This window comes from Triturus cristatus, chromosome 4_2 (genome assembly GCF_964204655.1).
Source record: "Triturus cristatus chromosome 4_2, aTriCri1.1, whole genome shotgun sequence".
NCBI classification, from domain to species: Eukaryota; Metazoa; Chordata; class Amphibia; order Caudata; family Salamandridae; genus Triturus; species Triturus cristatus.
The window spans coordinates 362091477-362115627 of NC_140586.1; the positions used below are offsets into that span (position 1 = coordinate 362091477).

A 24151-nucleotide genomic window follows, 5' to 3' on the forward strand; every position below is an offset into this window, starting at 1 on the left:
GAATTATGCTGCCACCTATAGGTCAGTCACGATTACATCACGACACGGTATGCTGAATCAACTACATGATTTCAATTATTACAGGTTAAATCCTCATGGTGTCTCTACTCACAAATCATCCCCTCTTAGTGGCTTGGCTCGATATGTACATATATATATATATATACACACATATATATATATATATACATACACACACACACTTACTTTTGCTATACTCACCTTGCGTGGTAAAGACATATGCGTGGTAAAGGATGTTTCCCATCGTAACATGGCTTTAGATATTACCAAGCTAAAGTAATAATCTTTGTGGCTGTTGCTACAACTTTATTTTTAGTTTCATTCAACATCACTTTGGTTCTGTGTTAGTTTTCCTAAACATAATCCTGTGATCAATGTGTAAGGAGTGTACCAAGGAAGATCAGGACCTCGAATAATGCAGATAACCAGTAAATCAACTGGACATTACCACTGCGCAACTATGTCCTGTCACAGTTCTTAGACACTGAACTTGAAACTATGTTGAGGAAGAGCAGGAGTAATAAATTAGCGCAGCTCTGTAGAAGAATCAACATGATGATCTGCAGTAATAAATATCACCTGTATTAACTGGGACATTCCCATTCTGTTGGATCCACATTACAGCAGACAAATATAAAGGATTAGAACCCGGGCCATGCAATCCTGGCTGCTCTCCCTGCTTTCACATCCTCCTACTCCAACTCCACAAAATGAAAGTAGTTGCTAGCACCAAGGCTGCAGAACTCACACTAAAGGTCCTTCCGAATAAATGTTAGACATTGACATTTACTGGAGCCAGCAATCACATTTACCTTTCTAATTAAACCTACCACTCTTTTCTTTGACTTTAGTCCTCTCTGTTGCTTCTGGTTGTTTAACAGCTGAGGGAGCAGGGCCAGTGTCAAGGCTGGTGCACTCATGTGGCTTCTTGGACTTGATCAGAGATATATAAAATTCTTCCAAGGATTTTGGCAGAGTCACAGACTCTAAACTTTCTCCAAAGAAATCGGATTCCTGGTTGAAAAAAAACACGTGAAAACAGTTTAGGAAGTAGTTTTTCTGATATGATTCTATCCTAATCTTGACTGCTTTTTGAAGAAATTAAAAGACAAAAAGAGGCAGCAGCAAGGCAAAATGAAGAATTCTAATTGGTTAGATTATTCTAATCAGTGGCGACTCCTGCGCTAAGGCGGAGGAACGTCACCCCACTGCTCAAAAGGCAGTCAGTGGCGGGGTGAGGCCACCCAGAACAGGGTGAGCAGTGGTCTGCACTCCCTAATTGCGCATGACTGTCATGCGCACTTTGCATGTTCCCCACCAGGCTGCATTACACAGCCTGAGGAAGAACATGCACAGGCTCCCTGTCCCCGATTGACCAGACCATTGCATTGCAGCGTTGTGATTGGCTCATGGGAGCCTGTGTTTCCTCCTGCCAGCTGGACTAGAGACAGGAAGAAGGAAGATGAAGAGGACGGCGGCGGCTGGCCGTTGCAGGTAAGTCCTTTTTTTTCTTTTTAATTACAGCTCCACCAACCCCGTCCGGTAGCAGCCGCTATTGATACTAATTAGTAAACTAAAACATCAGCGCGCAAAACATGCTGAGCCAGCATGGAGTTTTAGGGAAAGGTAACTAACGGTAGCTGCTACTGTCTTAAGAACTAATCAGTGACCTTATCTATTATACTTTGTTGCAACAAATATACAATTGGTTTAATAGGGAAATACAAGCAAAATTAAAGTGAGGTGCAAACAAACGGGGACACCACCTATTCAGGTATTCATTCCAAATTACAATATTTGTATGCGTAAATAAATTACTTATTTCTGTTAATCTCGTATCGGCCTCAGCATATGTTTGTTATGGCTCGTGTTCAGACCTGACACATTTTTGCATTTGTCATCAAGAGTAGGACAGGTATGCCCAGACGTGGGTGCCGTGCTCTCCATGCCAGTGGAGTCAAGCTAATCTGAATGATGAAAGGTGAAACTGCAAAATCGGTCCTAGGATGCTTGTTTCCAGTCCAGGGGGGACATGGCCTGGCAGTTCGGGCTGGACTGTTCCCAATGGGTGCAGGGTAGTGACTGATTTGCATAAGGCTGGGTTCAAACTGGAATGGCATGGGGAGCAAAAAAAGAATGGATTTAGGCCCAGATCTCTGTACTGGGGTGAATGTATGACATTGTTCTGCATACTGTCCATCAATTGTTCTTTTTGCATTTGTCACCCAGAGTGGGACGGGTATGCCCAGACGTGGGTCCCGTGCTCTCCATGCCACTGGAGTCAAGCTATCCTGGCTGATGAGGGGTGAAACCCCAAAACCGGTCCTAGGGATGCTTGTTTCCAGTCCAGGGAGGATCTGGCCTGGCAGTTCGGGCTGGACTGTTCCCATTGGGCGCAGGCTCAAGGCTGATTTGCATATGGCTGGGTTTAAACTGGAACGGCATAGGGAGTAAAAAAAACTATGGATTTAGGCCCAGATTTCTGTACTGGGGTGAATGTATGACATTGTTCTGCATTCTGTCCATCAATTGTTCTTTTTTGCACATAGCTTATCCGTTTAGCCCAGGTGTCTCCAACCTTTTCTGTAATAGTGCCACTTATGTTCAATGAAAATCCTCCTGAGCTATTATTATTAGAGATGATAGTGGCTACATCAGACAAGATTACATTAGTGGCCACCATGTGCAAGATTACCAGCAGCAAACACTCCATGGCACGATTTCCAGCTGTAATGTAAAAAAATGGTTTGTCAATGTGGAATGCCTCTGCAGGGGTCATTCATAACAGCCATAGCAGCAATGTCCATAGCACCAATTTAAGCACCAATTTAATCATATTAGTAATAGCCTTCCTAACACGGTTTGATTTTTACCACTCACATATCGCCTTTAAATAGATTTTGGAAATTCAGCCATTTTTTTCAAATGTCAGTTTATGAATTCTGAAACTACTACCATTTGTGTCTTGAATGCACACTTTTCAATTTGGTATAGATATAATATTTCAATCAAGCAAAGGCTTTTAAGTTATTTCACTGGGCTGAACACAGGAGAGCTACTTATAAGTAGTTGGAGCTACCAGTAGCTAACAAGCTACACATTGGAGATTCATGCTTTAGCCAATAAACACTAATTGTTATACAATGCATGCACATCCAGAAAGGTTCAACAATCAGCAGCCTCCTCAAAACCGTTACTGTGCCTATAGCACCCAAAAGGCGAGCCGTCATAAGGGAGGGGCAGCGTGGGCAATGGACCCCGGGCCCTGCACTCTTTCAGCAACTTTTATTTTACAGACAGTATAGCCGCAAGTAAGCCTGCAGTCATTTAAGAGGCAGCTTTTGTAGTCAAAACACTAAATGGTGCTAGAAGCCATTGTCTCTTTCCCGAAGAACTCTTAACAGGTGATGCTTATCGCACCTACCAACATTAGAAGACACAGACAGAGAGCCCCACACTAAGTTTTGGTCCCAGACCTCGCACTAACTTCTAATGAGCTGGTCCAAAAGTCTGCATACACAAAACCCACAGTAATCTTGGTCCAATAAATGCAGATTTGGCCACATTCCATGGCAGCTCATGTGAAGATGTTTTCATCAGAAATGCATCAGTACGTGGAAAGATAAATGGTCTCCTGATAGTGCTGTGGGATGTGTATCGCAGGACAGCACGGATGCCCGAAGAAGGTGGTCAAAGAACACAGGGCAGAATGGCTTTGCAGATCCCCAATTTGTAAAGCATCAGACACCTACCCCAACAGAACAAGGAAGAGTTTACCTTGCTCTGGTATGCACTCCCTGCATTATTTTGCCCAGTGTCTTTCCAAAACATCCTATTCGTAGCCCAATGTTCTAGGATATGATGCCTGCATGTTGACCCGGCGTCCTTCCCGAATGTCTTTATTGGTGGGGTATTCCTGTGTGCACTTCCTGCATGCACCAGCACTCCACTAGCGTCTCTCATTCGTCCTAGTCTTCAAGTGAATGCCATCCCCATGCTCCTTTCGCTCCTCTGCAGCTCAGCTGCAGGTATTTGATTTGGGACATTTCCCCATCTCTACCCTACTCTGAAATTTGTAACCAACAGTTGTGTGCATTCTTTGCAAAGTGCTAGTGATTAGGAAGCCAGAACAAACTGAAGGTATTGCACATGACTGAGTACTTGACCACATACATGGAACTCCAGCATGGAGGGTGGGTAAGCGTAAGCTGAACTCAAACATATGTTCTTAATGAATGTAGCATAAAGTGGAGTATCTGACAGCCATGCCATATCTATAGTCTGTATTTATTGAACAGGAAAGAGCAAAAGCACAAATGTCTTTTCACTATTCAAGACACCAGGTAAGACTGCCTTGCATAGCGTGGGCACCCAAGCAGTAATACCAAATGATGGAATATAGCTGCCGTTGTCAACTGCTCTGATGTTAGACACCTGTGAGAACACAATTATTTTTAGGTCTGGTATATTCCTGTGTGGGGAGGTTTATCATCAGGGTGGAGCATCTCTAGAAGTGTTGTAAGAAGGGCTCTCTCAGTCAGAAGGCACAAGGGACCATCTTCAATCCTCCAGTTCAATCTTCCCCTCCTCTCGAGGAATGTTCCGGCAAATAACACTGATATACTGAATCCTTTGAGTGTCCTTATCTCCATTCCTCTCCCTGGCTACTCTTCTGCACAGGAACAGACCTGGGGTTTCCAAACTGGAACCCGCAGGCCTGCATTACTGTGGCTCACTAATACACACACGGAATGTACCACACTGGCCACATACATATGTATAACATTCCCTCTGGATGTTAGCGTTAGGATCTGGGTTAATGCACAGAAATGAAACTTTCCACTCCAGTAAGAACAGATAAAATGTCTGGTCACAACTATGGATTTAGAAATACGGTACACTGCTGCCAGTGCGCTACATGTCAAACTCATGACAGTAATGTTAGTCCACAGTCAAATTAAGGCAGGCTTGGTGCGCCCTTTCAGGTCACAGGGCAGGTCCAGGATCTCGCCCATTTCAAGGACCATGCCTTGGCACATACTAGATTATTGTGAGGCTAGGGCCAAAATTAAAACCAGGATACCATATTCTTGTAGTTGGGCACTCAGGGCAGTGGAGCATGACTGGGCACCATGAAGGGAACATTCCCATACCAACAGATCATACTGGTGGACCAACCCTAAAATGGGAGGGTTCGTTATTAGCTATGTAAAGCTTTCTTTTGATTGACGGTTCTTGGAAAACAATTTCAGCCCATACAAAGCCGGCCACATCTATATTTGACCCTTGTTAACTTTTGGAGATAATGTTTCTTGGTGCCAGAGTAGTCTTCGGACACTTTTCCAGAAAAAATGGGAAAGGATGATGGGGTACATGGATCCCGAATCTACCTGTAATGTAATTTAGCATTGTCTACGAGTTCAGCCTTGGGTCTGATTTTCCCTCTCAGGTCCTCAAAACTCTCTGCTACACACAAAACTCTTACTCAAATGTCATCAACAGTATGAACAACACCTACTCTATACATTCCACCTCCCCTGCACACACACATGGGACGAGGCCCCATCTACTGTATTTTCTCCATCTGTCAAGTGCAAAACTGTTTTTGGAATCTGAGCTGTGATAACTGCACCCATACATCCCTCAAACCTCAGCCGCCCACTATATCGATTGACTACTGTTCCCAATACACCCGTAGCCATTAAAATGAGTAGCATTAGCAGTGGCCTCCGTTAGGGTGGGATTAGTTGCCATCCATTACGTTTTCTGCACCTTTTTAGTATAACACTCGGACAATAAACAGCCTTTAATTAGTTCATTTGTCATTGCTCTAAATTCCCACAGATTCAGTTGGGCATAGAATTTGTGGCTGGCAATAGCAAACTTCACAGGTTTGGCAAACCGTGCCTCCAAACTCATGTTAGCTTTTTTGTAGAGGACAGCTAAGATGTCACCATGAAAGGTAAAGATATATATATAAATCACGAATTTACAGGGTCTGACGTTGACAAGTTCAAATGTGTAATAGATTATAAACTGAATAATTGTGAGACATATATTCTGATAATAGCATTTTAAAGTATGATGGCTTATACAGCACTAAGCTGAGTAAATTACATTTACCATGTACTTGACTAGCTTAAAATGGCCTGCCATAGTAACAGACTCTTTGTGGACAATCACAGTCCGTTTTCTGTTTCTCTGCTGTTGGGATTCCCTGAGGGTATATACGTAAGCTTTACCCACTGTGCAATGTGTGAGCAAGCCTGTTATATCAGGCGAAACGCGTTACCAAAATTAAACGATCTGGTGAAGGACAATCCCTATTGTGGTCGTGGCAATTATTTTCTTGGGAATTCTGAAAGTCGGCGTGCTGCGCCGTCATCGGACGACCTGCCTGATATCATCCTCTCTTTTCCCAATACATTTAACAGAAAGGCCATTTTCCTGTTGGAGGTAGAATTCACCCTCTCTAGAGCTTCAATATAGTTTTCAAATACCTCAGTCAACTCCTCCCTCCCCTGGTGCACCTGCTTGTGTAAAAAACGGTGTGACAACTTACTGAACATCCATGCTCAATAAAATGAATAGGGGTAGAGACAAAAGCACTAAATGATAATTATGCCTTATAACAGTGCCACAGTGTTAGACCAGATAGCCTTAGGTAGGGTCTTCACTCAAACATTTTTCCTTCTCCCTTTCTGTTTGCTGAAATCCAATGCTGTTCGCTTTAGGAATCTGTACACATTACAACTGTTTATCAGTGCCAAAGGGCTTGTGTTCTCTCCTTAAAACATGATACAATTGGTTACACCTGATTGGCACATTACATTTACTTGTAAGTTTCAAGTAAAGTGGTACTACCTGTACCTAGGGCCTGCAAATTAAATTCTACTACATGTGACTGCAGCACTTATTGTGGCACCCTCTTTAGTAGCCATTTAAAACATGCATCAGGCCTGCCATTGCAGCCTGTGTGCAGTTTTAAACTGCCAATTTAATCTGGCAAAATAAACCTTTTGCTAAGCATACTCCTCCCTTGTAAATATGTACAAGTCACCCCTATGGTAAGCCCTAAATAGAACATAGGGCAGGGTACATTGTGTTTAAAAAATAGGACTTGTGTTTTTAATTTTTACATGTCCTGGTAGTGAGAAACAACCAAATTAGTTTTTCAGTACTATGAGGCTTACAATGGTAAAGTGGGATTTTAAGTCACAATTCTGAAAATGCCACTTTTGTACAGTTATGAAAAAAGGTGGTCAGATGCACTCCTTTCCTTGTATTTTTCTATTTTATACTAACTTGCGGCGTGCAGACTGTTACCGTGATCTGTCCCAAAGTCACGAACATGTGATTAACAGTACAGAGGACACAAAGTTTTCGCGCCAAACAGTCGCACAGCCTGTTGCAGGGCTTTTTCATCACAATAAGGAGTAGTTTCTTTTCTGTAACTCCAGTTCTGTAGTAGGGGTATCTCTGTTATAGTCATAATCTAGTGAATAGTCCCGCCCATGTGCACGGACCCCGGAGCAATAAAAATAATCTCTTAAATTGTCAAGCCATGCAGACCTGCATCTACACTTAAGAGAGAATTTCAAAGACAGATAATGCAGCCTATATCCACAGGCTACACTGTCCAGTACTTCAACTAGAAAGAATTCCACCAACAACCACCAACAGCACTGCCTGCCTAGCTTTTTCCACAGAGAAAAACCTGCCTCTTCCAGCAAAAGCCTCTGGAATGATAGAGAGGAAGGAATGGACAGACAAGCCCCATAGGCTGCCATTATGTGGCTCAGAACAGGATACTGTGCCTTTAAGAAAACGTTCCAGGACTTTTCCAGTATCCCAGAATGCACAGCAGGTCCCTTTTACTTTCAGTTCTTTTTGAAGGCGTAGCATGCCAGACCTGTAGCATTCCTTATATAAACATTCATCTCTCCACCGGGGAGGAGGGCGGGCGCTTATGACTATAACAGAGATACCCCTACTACAGAACTGGAGTTACAGAAAAGAAACTACTCATTCTGTAGTAGGGGATCTCTGTGTATAGTCATAATCTAGTGAATAGAATGGCAAACCCATCCCCACACAAAAACAGCGGTGGAGAAGATTACAAAATAAAACCACTACTGTGCGAACAGATTTCGCAGCGAAGCCTGCCCAACCTGAGCATCTGCCCTGGCATCCGCGTCCAGACAGTAATGCGCAGCAAAGGTATGGACCGACTTCCAAGTGGCCGCCTTGCAGATTTCTGCAATCGGAACATTACGCAGCAAAGCAGTCGTGGCAGCTTTGCCCCTGGTGGAATGAGCCTTAGGTTTACCCCCTAAGGTCTTATTAGCCTTTTGGTAACACAACTGTATACAGGACACAATCCACCGAGAGATGGACTGTTTGGAGGTAGCAAGACCGGTCCTGACTGATCCATAATTGATAAACAACTGGTCTGACCTACGAATATCTTTGGTCTTATCAAGATAAAACTTCAACACCCTCCTAACGTCCAGGGAATGTAGAGACCTTTCCGCTGGAGAAGAAGGATTCTGAAAAAACGTAGGTAAAGTTATGGTCTGGTTGACATGAAAATCAGATATAACCGTAGGAAGAAATTTAGGGTGAGTACGCATAACAACCTTAGCAGCATGAAATACAGTATAAGGTTCTCGGCAACACAATGCCTGAAGTTCACTCACCCTGCGAGCCGATGTAATGGCCACTAGGAGCGCCGCCTTCCAGGACAGGTGCTGCAACGAAGCCTTGTGAATAGGTTCAAAAGGCTCCTTCATCAATCTGGACAGCACCACATTCAATTCCCAGGAAGGCGAGGGAAGTCTGACCGGAGGGAACACCTTCTTCAAGCCTTCCAAAAAATCCTTGACCACAGGGATCTGAAAGAAGGAAGTCTGTGAAGGGCATTTCCTGTAAGCAGTCAAAGCAGCGAGATGAACCTTAATGGAGTGGAAATTAAGGCCAGACTGCGCCAAATATAAAAGATATGGAAGGATGACATCTTCCTTACAGGTCGTCGGGTCAAAGTTCTTGGATTTGCACCAGATGCAGAATCTCTTCCACTTGTAAGCATAGGAAGTCCTAGTGGAAGGACGTTTAGCCTCCTTCAGTATGCCCATACAATCTTCTGGTAGATTCAAATGGCCATATTGCACTATCTCAGGAGCCATGCCGCCAAACTCAAAGACGAGAGGTTGGGATGCACCATCCGCCCCCCGAACTTCGTGAGAAGGTCCGGCCTGCACGGCAGCCGCATGTGAGGAAGGAGAGACCGGTGAAGCAGGTCCGTGAACCACCACTGCCTGGGCCATTCCGGGGCAATCAGGATCATCCGCGCCCCGGACTTGGACAGTTTGATGAGCACTGTCGGAATCAGGGGAATGGGTGGAAAAGCGTACAGAAAGCTGTTCGACCAGTCGATCCATAGCGCATTCCCCAGCGTCCCCTTCTGGTAGTACCTGGATGCGAAGTCTCGGCATTTGCTGTTTTCGGCGGTGGCGAACAGATCTACGTCTGGAGTCCCCCACCTTGCGAAGACTTCTCCTAGTACTTCGTCGTTTATGACCCATTCGTGGTTCTCCTGAAGCAGCCTGCTCAGCGTGTCCGCTTGAACATTCTGCACCCCCGGCAGATGTGTGGCCGTGATCATCAGTCCCCGGGCCAGAAGCCAGCGCCAGATCGACTGCGCCTCCTGCGACAGAGTGCGCGATCTCGACCCCTCTTGCTTGTTGAGGTAATACATCGTGGTTGTATTGTCCGTCTGTATCAGCAACGAGTTGGTCTGGAAGGACGGATGGAAGGCCTTCAATGCCAAGTGCACGGCTCTGAGTTCCAGGAAATTGATGTGGTACGTCGACTCCACCGGGGACCACTTTCCCTGTATCTGTAAGTCTCCGGAGTGCGCTCCCCAACCTTGGAGAGACGCATCCGTCACGATACACGTCTCGGGAATGTCCTTGTGGAAGGGAACCCCCCTGAGGAGATTCTCCGCCGAACACCACCATCTCAGAGACTGAAGAGCATGTAGAGACAGCCGGATCTTGTCGTCCCAAGAACCTGTTCTCTGATCCCATTGATCCTCCAAGCACTCCTGCAGTGGTCTCATGTGCAGCCGTGCGTGCGGAGTGAGGAAGATACAGGAGGCCATCAACCCTAGCAGCGAAGACACCTTCCTCACTGTCGCCGATGGATCGGCCATGAGGTCCTGAGCCTTCCGAAGGAGCGATAACCTTCTCTTCTCCGAAGGAGACACGCTTGCTGACCACGTATCGATGGAGGCCCCCAAGTACTGAATGCACTGGACCGGAGTCGGGACAGATTTGGACATGTTGACGTGTAACCCCAGCTTGTTCAAGAGCGCGCACGTCCTCCGGAAGTGCGCCTGCGCTTCTGAAAAAGATGAGGCCTTGATCAACCAGTCGTCCAGGTACGGGTAGACAAACACCTTGTGCCTTCGCAGGTGCGCCGCTACCACTGCCATGCACTTCGAGAAGGTCCTGGGAGCAGACTTTAGCCCGAATGGCAGTACTGTGTATTGATAATGATTGGCGCCGACTTGGAATCGCAGAAACTTCCTGTGTTTCCGTGCAATGGGCACATGGAAGTACACATCTTGCAGGTCTATGGCACAGAGCCAGTCTCCCTGTTGCAGCTGAGGGTAAATCTGATGCAACGACAGCATGCGAAACTTCTCTCTGCGAATCCATTTGTTTGCTTGCCGAAAATCCAGAATGGGCCTGAACTCGTTCTTGTCCTTCTTGCGAACCAGGAAGAAACGAGAGTACAGACCTCTTCCCCTTTGAGACAGAGGTACGTCTTCCACCGCCTTTTTCCGTAACAGGATGTCTGCCTCCGCCTGGAGCTCTCGCAGTTGATACCGCGAGCTTACCGGCGGAATCGCTGGAGGCGGCCTGATGAACCGAAGACTGTATCCATTGCAAACAATATTCAGCACCCACTTGTCCGGAGTAATTTTTCTCCACTCTGCCGTAAAAAATTGAATGCTTCCCCCCACTGGAGTGGGTAACGGTTGCAGGGGAAGTAGATGCTCAGGGCCGCGACCCGGCCGGGCCCTTGGTAGCCGTAGCGGACTGCTGGCCCCCTCTACCCTTCTGGCGTTTCTGGAAGGGTTTACGGAACTGCTGCTGCTGGTTTTGCTGCTGTCCCGAGGCCTGGCCACGCCCTCTGCCCGCAGACCCGAACCGTCTCTGAAACGGGCGTTTCTTCTTTTCTGGCTTCTCCAACCCGACAGCCGTCAGGGTCTCTGCCTCCGTCTTCATGCGGGCCATCTCGTTGTCCGCATGCTGGCCGAACAGGGTCTCCCCCGAGAAAGGCAGATTGGCCACTCGATGCTGAGCCTCCGGCTTGAGCGAGGTAAGGCGAAGCCACGCGTGACGTCGCTGGTGGACGCCATGACAGTACCCATGCGCCGCCAGCAGGGACACATCCGCTGCCGCACTGATCACCTGGTTTGAGACCAGCATCCCCTCGCGCAAGGTCTCCAAGAAGTCTTCCCTCTTGTTGCGAGGCAGCAGCTCCGCGTACTGCTGGAGAGACTCCCACAGGGCACGGTCGTAACACCCCAACAGAGCCCCGGCACTAGCCGCCTTCATGGTGGTAGCAGCCATCCCACAGACCTTCCTGCCCGCCGAATCTAGCCATCGGCTCTCCCTGTCGGGCGGAACTGTCGATGAAGGGGTGGTAGCATGTTGCTTCCTCGCCGCCGTCACAATGACTGAATCCGGCTTAGGGTCCGTCCTCAAAAAGGTCGGGTCCGAGTCCGGGGCCCGATACTTCTTCATAAGCCGGGAGGGGGCGGATTTCGTCACTGCCGGAGTGAGGAACAACTCCATAGCGGGCTCCACCAGTCCCGGCACGAGAGGCAGCAGGGGGCGAGACAGGTGCTTCTTGTGCAGCGTCTCGAATATCACGGACATCGTAGGTGTCGGTACCGTCACCGTGATTCCCAACTTCGCTGCACCCCTCAGTAGTACCTCCTGGAAGGAGACCAGATCGTCAACCGGCGATACCCTCGTCCCGGGTGAGTCCGACAGCGTAGGTGAGAAGTCCCTGGCAGATGATCTGGATCTGCGCCTCCTGTGGCATCGCCTCGATGTTGACGACGAACGCCCACGGCTCCGCGATCTCCCTCTCCGTCCGGAGCGGGAGCGCGATCTCCTTGACTTTGGTCTGTCCGCCGGCCTCGCCGGGCCCGGCGACGGTGGCTTACCCTGGCGCCGCGGCCCAGGCGTTCCCTGCGGCGGCGTCGGATACCTGGGCAACGAGACCGATCGTGCCGGAACCGGTGGTGGTCCTGAAGGCCTGCGAGGCGAAATAGCAGGAGGAGGAGGTGGCAGAGGAGGAGGAGGAGGAGGTGGTGGTGGTGGAGGTGGCGTTAGTGGCAGTGGCGGAGGAGGAGGCGGCGTATATACCACTGAGTACCCCGAGCCCGGGGACTCCGTCGAGGGACTCCTGGTGTCCGGGCGCCCCCTGCGCCTTCTCGACGTCGATGAATCCCTCTTCGACGTCGATCGCCTCCGTGACGTCGATCGCCTCCGTGACGTCGATCGCCTCCGTGACGTCGATCGCCTCCGTGACGTCGATCGCCTCCGTGACGTCGATCGCCTCCTCGACGTCGATCGCCTCCTCGACTCGCCTCCTCAACGTCGATCGCCTCCGCGACGTTGATCGCCTCCGCGACGTCGAACGCCTCCACCACGTCGAACGCCTCCTTGACGCCGACGGCGAATGCCGCCTCGACGGCGAACGCCTCGACAGCGAACGCCTCGACGGCGAACGTCTCCTCTTCGCCGACGGCGACCGGCGATCTCCCCTCGACGGTGAGCGCCGACGCCGGGCCTGATCTCGACGTCGATGCCTCGACGTCGACGCTGACGATGCCAAAGTCGTCGACGGCGGCTTGATCAGCTCCCTCGACGTTGAACGTCGACGTCGTTTCTCCCCAGAGCCCTGGGGAGAAGGCGAACAGACCGTAGTCATCCCTCTCGACGCCTTAGTCGACGTCATCGACGCCGGTGGAGAATGGGGACGTTTGCCGGTCTTCCTGCCCCTGGGGAGCCCCCCAGAGGCCTCAGCATGGGCAGAATCAGCCCCTCCTGACCCACCTTGTGCCTTCAGCCTTCTGTCCTCCAGGACTTGGAGCCTAATCTTCATTCTTTCTCTCAGGGTCCTGGCTGAGAACGAGTGGCAGATCTCACACTCTTCCGGCACATGGGGCTGGGGAAGGCAGCCTATACACACCCTGTGTGGGTCTGACTTGGTCTTCTTCCTATCGCACTCCGGGCACTTGTCAAACAAGCCAGGCATGTTGACAACACCAGAAGGAAGTCCCAACACTAAACACTTGAAAATTTGACAAAAATCACAATAAACCCTTGAAAAGAGAGAGCTCAATGCTCCAGGGTCCTGCTAGCAGGAGCCGGAAAAAAGAACTGAAAGTAAAAGGGACCTGCTGTGCATTCTGGGATACTGGAAAAGTCCTGGAAAGTTTTCTTAAAGGCACAGTATCCTGTTCTGAGCCACATAATGGCAGCCTATGAGGCTTGTCTGTCCATTCCTTCCTCTCTATCATTCCAGAGGCTTTTGCTGGAAGAGGCAGGTTTTTCTCTGTGGAAAAAGCTGGGCAGGCAGTGCTGTTGGTGGTTGTTGGTGGAATTCTTTCTAGTTGAAGTACTGGACAGTGTAGCCTGTGGATATAGGCTGCATTATCTGTCTTTGAAATTCTCTCTTAAGTGTAGATGCAGGTCTGCATGGCTTGACAACTTAAGAGATTATTTTTATTGCTCCGAGGTCCGCGCACATGGGCGGGACTATTCACTAGATTATGACTATACACAGAGATCCCCTACTACAGAAGCACACTTACATATAGTGTTCCAAATGTTTGTCCAAAAGATAATCCATTTTAATCGTAATACTTGTTATAATCTTCATCCGGGCGGGCTGTATTACTAAGTGTATTCACATGTATTTTCGTTCTTAAGGCTTATATTATAGATCGAGAGGTTGGGGATTGTATTGCTTTAAGATATAGAGCTTGAAGCGGCACTGAGTCACGGCTACACCTCCACAACCGATTAAAAACAAAGGGTCTTCACGTGGGCGAGTTTAGATGGGAAGGAGAAGGCAAATGAAGACGTATTGATGTGAGTTGGAATACGTGAGGAGGAGGCAATTATGTAGCTCGTTACTGATTTAAAGGTAGTTTCACACAGGGTTGAGTCACTGGATGTTTAATGAGTTGTTGAACATTAAGTATAAGTTAGAAATTGACAATAAAGGTGGGGATCGTGGTAGCACTGGATTTATGCACTGTTTTCCGGTGAACTGAAAAATATTTTTTTGCTGTTTTTTTCCACTAGACTCACTTTATTATTTTCACTCTCATGTCTTGGGTAGGGATTTAATATGGTTTAACAAGCATGGATAGATAGAGCACTATACACGTGGGAGGGGGAGGGGTAGGATCATCAATTTAGGTTCCGTTTCACTTTTTGTACACGTTTGCATGAAGGTCTCGGTGTATTTGGGATGGGATTGATTGGGGGTGCACTGTGGGGGACATTGTACACACACACATTTTAGGTTGGATTGGGCAGATGATTTAGATGTGTTTTCTCATTGTTTCAGTTACCCCTGACAAAGAGCTACATATAGCCCGAAATGCATTGGGTGGAACAGTACTAGGCTACTCAGTATGAACTAGTTATTCCTGTGTCCCTGACAAGGCCCGGATGGGCATGCAGAAGGCATTAAATCAACAATAAAAGATTTTGTGGAATTCCGCTGTCTTTGGATAGTTTTTAAAATCATGGATGAAGTTTATAACAAGTATTAAGATTAAAATGTATTCTCTTTTGGACAAACATTTGGAACGCAATAAGTAAAAGTGCTTATTGTGAGGAAAAAGCCCTGCTACAGGCTGTGCGACTGTTTGGCGCAAAAACTTTGTGTCCTCTATACTTCTAGACAGTTGGCATTTTCTTGCCCTAACCATTTGGTGCCTCCAGCCTGGGTCACATGACTGTAAATAGTTGGCAGCTGACATTTGTGTATTCCTGCAAAAACAACAGTTGATGGACAGAATGCAGAACAATGTCATACATTCACCCCAGTACAGAGATCTGTGAGCTAAAGAATGATGATGGATTAAACCCAGATCAGTTGACTCGGGGTGAGTGCTTGCAATGTTCAACACTCCATCCATCATCCCCTTTGGTTTTGCTTTGTTCGCCCTAAGTTGGCAGGGTATGCCTAGACGTGGGTCCCCTGCTCACTTTTCCACTGGATTCAAGATAGTCTGGCTGATGAGGGTTATGAACCCGAAACCGGTCCCAGCATGCTTGTTTCCGGTCCATGGCTTGGCAATTCGGGCTGGACTGTTCCCAGGAGGCAGAGGGTCAGACAGATTTGCATATGGCCATGTCTGAACTGGGGTGTCGGAGTGAGCTAAAGAATGATGATGGATTAAACCAAGATCAGTTGACTGGGGGTGAGTGCTTGCAATGTTTAACACTCCGTCCATCATCCCCTTTGGTTTTGCGTTTGTTTATTCCTCACAAACAGTGAGACAAAGGGGGGCTAGGTGTTGGCAGGATGTGCCATCCTGTGGGGTGCGCAGGGCAGAGCTATTTCCTGCCTCACTTACATTTAAAAAAACTGCCTACAGCACTATCACAAAGGACCCTGTTACTGACACAAGGCTTTGGTCACTGTAGACCCCTTGGCGCCTGGGCAGGGAAAGCAAGGAACTTTCCCGAACTAGCTGTGGGGGTAGCCAAGAAGATTTCCCCACTTCAAAGGCTGGCACCAAGCATAAATATTGGACCCTCAAACCAACGTTTCAGGACACTCCTGCAGATGACATTCAGATGACTGCCTTGTGTTCCAGCGGACTGCCCTGCTGCTTGAGGCCTGCTTTGCACCTCAGAGGATAGACCTGCTGCTACCAGAGAAATGCCATGCTGTATGAAGCCTGCCTTGTACCTCAGAGGGCTGCCCTGCTGCTTGAGGCTTGCCTTTGTGCTGAACTCTGGACTAACTGAGTGACTCCAAGGGCTAGTTTGATGGCCTCTTGAATGAGCTACAGGGACACAACAAGCTCCAAAGACCTTGAACCCAGCAACTGTTGTAGAGTCCTGGTGCCTATTCAGTCCTGGACAATTGGTTGTGGTGTGGAAGGAACTGCTCCTGACTACCGTAAAAGTTGGGACTTAGAAAATGTTTCATCAAAAAGTGGTCTGAGAACCGACAGAAGACCTGGACCTACCGGCTTGCTGATCTGCCCAAGGTGCATCGCCAGTCTGCTGGTCTTTGTGGTAGCTCCAGCTACATTCTTCTCTGCAGTAGAAAAACCTTTTCAGCTGGACCTCTGACAAACGGTATCCAGCCTTGTGGAGCCCTCGTCTGCTACAACCTACAGCTTTGCTCCACTCAGCTAGATATTTTCAAATTCCAAATAATTGACAATGTACAAACTTGGAAATCTTCATCGCAACTTCACTCAGTGGCTCCCCGGCAACACCTCCTCCTACACAGACACTGCCGACTGCTTTGCCCTGCTTCACGTTACCTTCTCAGCAACTTTTCTTTTAAATTTTCAAGTCCAAAGTTAAGATGAGACTGGGCCCAATCCACTTTGTGTATTCAAACCGTGCTCCAATGCGGTTGGCCATAACATTCGACTTTGCACCAGTTTTGCGTGCCTAGATGCCTGAGGTTGGTTTAATTTCATTTATTAGCTTTACTCCGTTCTTCTAAAATGGTTTGGGATTTTTCTTATGTAGTGTTTTCACTTTATTACTGTTTTTGTGCTGCATAAATACTTAACTCAATGCCTCTAAGTTAAGCCTGACTGCTTGTGTGGCAAGCTCCCAGAGGGTTAAGCAAAGGTTAATTTAGTGACTTTTGTGGTTTACCCTGACAAAGATTGTGGTTGTTGCTTGAGAAGGGTTTACCCCCCTCACCAAAAACTAAATTTCTTACACACAGGTATAACTTCTTATGTGTAAGAAGCAATAGAGCACTTCCACACTTTGGGAACCATTGTGCCTATCACAGTGAAATCTGAATTAATAAGTATTTAACATGGTCGCCGAACAGAAAGAGGTGGTTCTGTATGTGTGTGTGTATAAATATATATATATAAACTGTGGTTGGATGACAAATTTGGATCTTATGGCGCTTGAAGTTTTTTCTCTTAAGTGTTATGGGCATTGTAGTCCTTTGAATCTACAATGTGTTTAGGTTTACAGTAACATGGCTGCTATAATAAATCGTGAGAAGAGATTGCGAATCCTCCTCTTTTTGTCCTTAATAAACTGAAAATTCTTGTTCACGTTTGCTATAACATTTTCGGTTCAGGCCGGATACACTGGTGATCGCCAGGCAGGTATAATATGAGCAGCTAATGAATGTTAACATGCCCATGGCTGGAGTAAAGGCAGTTCAAAGGGCAGGCATTCATTGATGTTACCAGCAGAAACAGGTATGGTAGGTGCTGGGCACTTCATTCTACCACTCTTCATTGCACATGTGGGTATGTGGCACCGGTGTGAAGCTCATGGGGCCTCGCTGTGGCAAGCAGTTTCCGAAAACTTGTAAACAATCCAGTAGACAACCACTGTTGAAACTGGATGTTTTATGGCAGGAAGAGCCTACAGTGGTGGCTCTATGTCATGTAGGGGAAACAGCCTTACAACACGGCTGTTGCCACGCATTACGTTTACAACGTGGCTGTTACAAGGCGAGTGCCATTACTACACATATGGCTTTACCACGCATGCCTTTACAATACATTTCGTTGTAAAGGCATGAGAGGCAAAGGCATATGCATTTTAAATGTAAGCATTAGGTAAGTATTAAGCATTTATATATAAATATATTCACACAAAAAACACTAAGGTTACAGGGGTGTTATAGTAAGGTTCACATTTTACACACACAAAACCATAGAAAATCAGCAGTTATAGTTAGGGTTATCTCAAGTAACTATAACTCACGCCCTCGCCATGTACTGCTTATTATCCCACATATTACATCACCATGACACCTTCTATGACATTATTAATAATATCAGTGCGACATTTGCTGTAAAAGTATCGATGAGAAAACTGTGCATGGTGCAGGCGCAAGTTATACTTACCTTCGGGCACGAATTACAGTCCTTTTATGCTTTTCTTAGCCTGAAAAGGAGAGGGGGGGGGTAGCGTGGCCAATTTCGGCCCCAGGGACCCCTTCCCCGGGGGCCCTGCCTCTGTTGTGGGTGCCCTGGTTTTACACAGGGCACCCACTTGTCACTGATGGGAACCGCGGGGGGGAAGCCTCAAGGCCCCCCGCAGTCCCTTCCTGCGTCCAGCGGGAGCCGGCATTGCTTGTGGACAGAGGGAGATGGAGAACATACAACTCCCTCTGTCCAAAAGCAATTCTGCTCCGCTTTCAGCAAGTGAGAGCATTTTTAATGCTCTCGCTTGCTGAAAGTGGAGCAGCGTTTGCAATGGCTTGGCAGGAGCGGTAAAGCTCACACCAAGCCATAGCAAACAGCTATGTCCTGGGGGTGGGCACCCCGGGACACAGAAGGAGTCGGCCCTGGAGGGTGGTGGTCCCCAGGGCCATGTTGGCTACAGGAAGGGGGGCCGCATTGCCCCCTCCTTTCTTTCTGTTTGCCCCGGGGAGGTGGTTAGTTCCAATTGGATGCCCTCGGTGCTGCGGGGAGAGGGGTAGGGGTGTCCTCGCTACCCCTGAATTCTCTTCAAGTAAATACCTGGGGAAGTGGCGCTCCCCGGGGCAGGTCCAAGAGGGCCCTCGCATTTTTGTTTTTAGAGAGAATCCCTGGGGAGGTGGTGGTCCCCGGGGCATTAGTAAGCCCCAGGAAGCAGAGGGGGGCCATGCGACATCCCTCCTATGTTTGCATAATGTCCCCAGGGATCTGACACACGCTGGGGCGATAATGAACAAAGCGCGGCCGGCGATTTCATTTTTTTATAATCCGGATCCAAAGATCGTGCCGAAATAAATAAAAAAGAAAGCTTTTGGGGGCCCTGCGGGGTACCAGAGGGATTTCCAAAGGATGTTTCTACCCTGCCCCCTTTTCTCTTTTTTTGTTTTTTTACCTTTTTGTTAGTGAATCGGTTCAACTGAGTTCCAAGGTAGCTGGCAATACTTCCTGGTTGAAGTCTTGACAGCCAATTAAATTTTTGTAGGATCTGACAGTCCACTGCAAGGACTTACGTCCCCAGATATCTAGATGTTTTAAACTTAAATATCTCTGCAACTACTGAACGGATTTACACCAAATCACAAAAAGCACGCTTTCTGGACCAACATCTAGCTTTCTGCCAAATTTAGTGTACGTTGAGCTGTCCGGGCTGCATTCATGTTCAAAAAATGAAAAATCTCCAAATACTTAACATGGCGATAACGCGTTTTGGGACCCCCCTTTTTTCTCTGCTGCCGCTTGACAGATCGCCCCGAAACTTTCAACACAGCAGCTCAACAAAAAAGGGATCGTTTTTGAAAATTGTGTTAAAATTCATCATGCGGCGCCAACGTTAATTGCAAAACAAAAAATGCTTTGGTCCTAATTATAACTACCCATATATATATATACACATATATGTATATATATTCACTGTAAAAAAAAAAAAGTACCCCAATATAGGCCTAGGTAGTTACACAACCTTTTATCTACATCAGTCTTGCTATTGTTCCACATAATGGGTCTGCTGCTGACCTTTTACTTAGTTAAGTGCTAATGACTGTCATGTAGTTTTCTCAGAAAACTAGCCTCATGTATTATGCATGAGGATTAAACTCAGTATCACAGCAGGATTACCATCTTCTGCATAATAACTCTGTATAAGGGTCACTATTCCTTTCCATCACAAACCACAAGCTTTTTAAAAAAAAATCTAAAAACCTGGCTATCCGACCAACCATAATTTCTGCTACTCCGACTGTCAGTCTCCACGGAGTTTCCGCTAGCGCCATGAGATCCTATGGTGATATGTGAGCTTAATAAGTTCCTCTAACTTGACTTCTGTCATCAACCTTACCCGACATGCCCATAGTATACTTCTAGGTAGAACACCTGAGGGTACCTATCGTGTATATATGCACTACATCTTCACCTTGCAAACCAGAGGAGAGAAAGACTTCCATGCTGACACACTGAAGCGAGACGCTGAGGTTCCTGCATGCAGACACTCCAGCACACAGTGGTCTGACATCCCTTGCGGGGTGTCCATCTCAAGTCTGAGTCCTTAGCTCTCCCACATCAGGTAATGGGGTTGGCTCTATCCTAAGGGGATTCTTGGCTATACACCTACATACATGCTAGAAACACTTAGGCACACCTAGTTAGGGTTTGCCTAGTAGGAGTACGCATCTTTTACTGCTATGCATTTATATGCCTGCATATATTCATTGTTTTAGCACTATGGTAGAATTCTATCTTTTCTTTACTCTACTGGTGCTCATAATCGTATATATCTGTATATGGCTAATGGTTGTTGAAGCACACGTATTTTATACAAGAATGACGCTGGTTCAATAAATTCTTATTGAAAATGTCCCCATCATTTATTCTGTGTATCTCTCCGAGAAAAAGTGAGCATGAGTGACTGAGCGAAAAGCTCAGTACTGTTTCCACGATCCCTGAGGGGTCAGGGTTGTTATGTTCAATAGTTGCCAGAAGCAATTCGCTCCTAGGTAAGAGGAGCTCATAGTGGCACTGTGAGCTAGCTGGTCTACAGACTAACATATCCTTCGGGGTGCCTGGAATCAGTCTGGACACCAATCCCTTAGTTTATGTTGTATAAACGCACAGATCCTATAGAGATTTGTAGGGACTACATGACATGGCCCCGCCAACGTTGGTTTGGTTCTAATTTAACGATCATATGCGAGGAGTTCAGTTGTGCTTTCCCAGAGACCCCTACTCACATATATCCAAAGACGTCTGGAGTGGGAAGGGATAAATCTGCCACAGCTGGGTAGGCATATCCTATGTATTGGCTGTAGGTTTAGTCAAGCTTGAAGGAGTGTAGTTCCCTACATTGTGAATAATACCCTTTCTCATTTTCCTGGTAACGTCCTTTTAAACTATGTCAGTTGAAGAGAACGCTGTGGTGGCACTATATGCGAATGCAGCAGAAGATAGGGAGCAGGACCGTGCTATAAACATTTCAAAAAATGTTAGAAATGCTCTTACTTTAAAGCTAGTAAGCAGAGTTTGGAGTCTCAGCATTAGTTGGGACTGTAAAGTTCGTGATTGAGGCACACAAGTCATTCAGAACGGAGGTATTCTATTCATGGGTAACATTCCCAACTGCAGATGCACGCACAAATTTATTTAATTCTTACACTCCGCGTGAAATACCGGACGAATATTGTCCGTATGAGGACACTGAAGTCCCGCTCAGTTACCAGGAGCATATAAACTGGTTTAAAGGAGCCCTTCAAGCACCACAGAAAAAGTGAGACTCGGTCCGCTCAGCAGAGACGGAGCAACTTGGCTGGTCCTAGCGGCTTACACACCGCATCCAGACGGTGACTATGTCCACTTCACAAAGAAATAATAAAACTTTACAGGAATCTGACACAGTTCGTTATGAGAACACTTACACTTCAACCAACTAAGATAACCCCAGCAGGTCAAGTACAAGGAACTGCAACTAAACTTACCCCACAAACACTGAACGCAGTTATGGGAAGAATGCCCACTAAACATGAGCAAATGCCCTTCTAGAGAGCACAGAAAATAGCACAATTGGGGGCAGTGATTCCACACACAGTTCCACATGAAAAACACAGAATACTGACAATTTTCTTGCCTATGGGGATAGTTTCCCCAGAAGATTGTACATCTTAGGGTACAGTTTTCGCTGTCATCTATACCAGAACTCATGGCATTCCTTCAATAGCAGTAATACCAGATTTATTAAGAATGTGTATGGAGCAGAACCTGCTCTAAACTTTAGGGATGAAATTATTAGGCAATTTTTTCCAGGTATCTTCAATTATGTTAGCGAACATAAAAGGGGAGATAACACAAAGCAAACACCAGAATCTTCTAAAAAGGAATGGGACAATAAACAGAACAATAAACAGAATGCATCACAAACACAGGGTGGGTCTCCTCAACAGGAGCCCTCTGATAGGAGGTATAACTTTGGAAACCGTGATAACATTAAGAAACCTGACAGGTATCAGGATACTGATACACGTTCCTCTAGTTCCTTGCAGGGTTCACCAAGAAACTCCGAGATGGAAGGACGGTCAGACCACAGATCAGAAGAGCGAATGAAGTCAAAAGACACACATCACACTTCAGACTTTAATATAAAAAAAGAAGATAAACTTAAATCAAAACCTCAATTCAAGAAGAAGAAAGTAGCATGCCATAAAGTAAGAAATGCCCAGGCTGCTGAGGACTCGGCTTCTGAACGGGGAATGGGCTCTGACGATGCTAGACAGCACAGCAGAATAACAATAGCTCGCCAGAACCTGATGGAATTTCTGGTGACAGCGGTGTCGAATGAATATATCTCGGTGGAAACACATGATACTATGGTAAGTGTCCCACACTAGTTATATGAAATAACACTCCATATGGAGGGTGACATACCTAGGAAGGTTAAAGGTCACTTTTGGGAGAACCTGTCTTTTGGATACGACATTTTTTTAGCAGAAAAATATTGTACGCCTGAGTTTGTTATGGTTGCCCAAAAGGAGAAATAGTAATTTTATCAGCCTGTTCTGACCTCGTTCCAGATTCACTGAAACATTCATACAGGCAGTAGAGGGTGGTAGTATTCGCTCCTGCATTATACCGCAATCATGTATGGTGGGATGCTGAGTCAACTCACCATGTAATCCCTGTAAAAACTACTCCAACTCCACAGAGACAGACCCCAATAAAACATGACGCGAAAAAACAAGTCTGGGTGATCTTAGATCAACTTAAATACCAAGGTGTAATAGAGAATTGCACCTCTTCCATGAATAATCCTTTGTTTCCTGTAATGAAATCCAATAATTCATATCGTCTTGTTTTAGACTACGGGCATTTGAACACATGCACAAAGACATTTGCAGTACAAAATGCACACACACTCGCATTAATGAATAACATCCAAGATGGATACAGTGGGCTAATTCTCTCACTGCAACAGATGTAGACTATAAATTTGACTCTACATTAAAAACACAGGCATTTCTGCAGTACGGACACAAATATCTTCATCCAAATGAAATAATGCCTCTAGATCAGTATGAATACATAATTTACACTGACTGGTTCTGCTCAGTCTGCCGTAGGAAGTAAACAGCACTACAGAACAGCTTGGGCGATTCTAAAAGGACGTATGCGGGATGGTAAGTTACGTCCTAGCAATACGCAGACACAGTCTCCAGGGGATTGCACGGCTCAACTGGCAGAACTAGAAGCCCTAGTACTGGCACTAAAGAATATGGATCGAGAATTACCCACACTTATTTTGTGTGATTCGTTTTACTGTGACCAGTCATACAATAAATATCTTCACTACCTGGGCCACAATGGATTCAGAGATTCAAAAGGTTGCGCAATAAAGCACAAGTTGCTTTGGGAACAAGTGGTAGAGCTGTAAAAAGGCTAGTTGCGGGCTCACGTGATTCATACGCTGAGTCATCAGTGAGTTGGAGTGCACGTTGAAGGGAATACATTGACTGGGAGAGTAGATGGACAGATAATGGTAGCTGTCATCGCTTTGCAGAAAAACAGCACAGCCTTGCCAAAAGGTTTTCTACTCAAGTACTACTACAAGTTAGATGCACAAAATATACCATATGCTCAGTTTCCAGGAGTGGGGGATAAAGTAATACCAAACATAGATTGCAGGTTAGGTTTAATACTATCTACATGCAAGGGTCTGGGCTCTGCACACGTAGGTATCACTGCAACAGTTTCATTGCTTAAACACCATTATTGGTGGCCAGGTCTTACTAAACAGACCAAGGGCTTTGTCCTTAACTGCAACATCTGTCAGCAGATGAAGGGTTCCCCCATAGCTTGTCCACCTCAAACACAGCTGCTGATATCAGACAGACCTCTCGC

At 46.5% G+C, this 24151-nt stretch overlaps 1 protein-coding gene across 9 annotated transcripts in view; it reads right to left on the minus strand.

The window, feature by feature from the left end:
* The window catches only part of TDRD5 (tudor domain containing 5), a 1318580-nt gene that overhangs the window by 108792 nt on the left and 1185637 nt on the right, over positions 1 to 24151 (minus strand). For all 9 annotated transcript variants that reach the window (XM_085601794.1, XM_085601799.1, XM_085601798.1 and 6 more), the window contains one exon: positions 852 to 1035. In XM_085601794.1, the coding sequence (XP_085457920.1) occupies positions 852 to 1035 (184 nt within the window). The remainder of the gene's footprint in view (positions 1 to 851; positions 1036 to 24151) is intronic.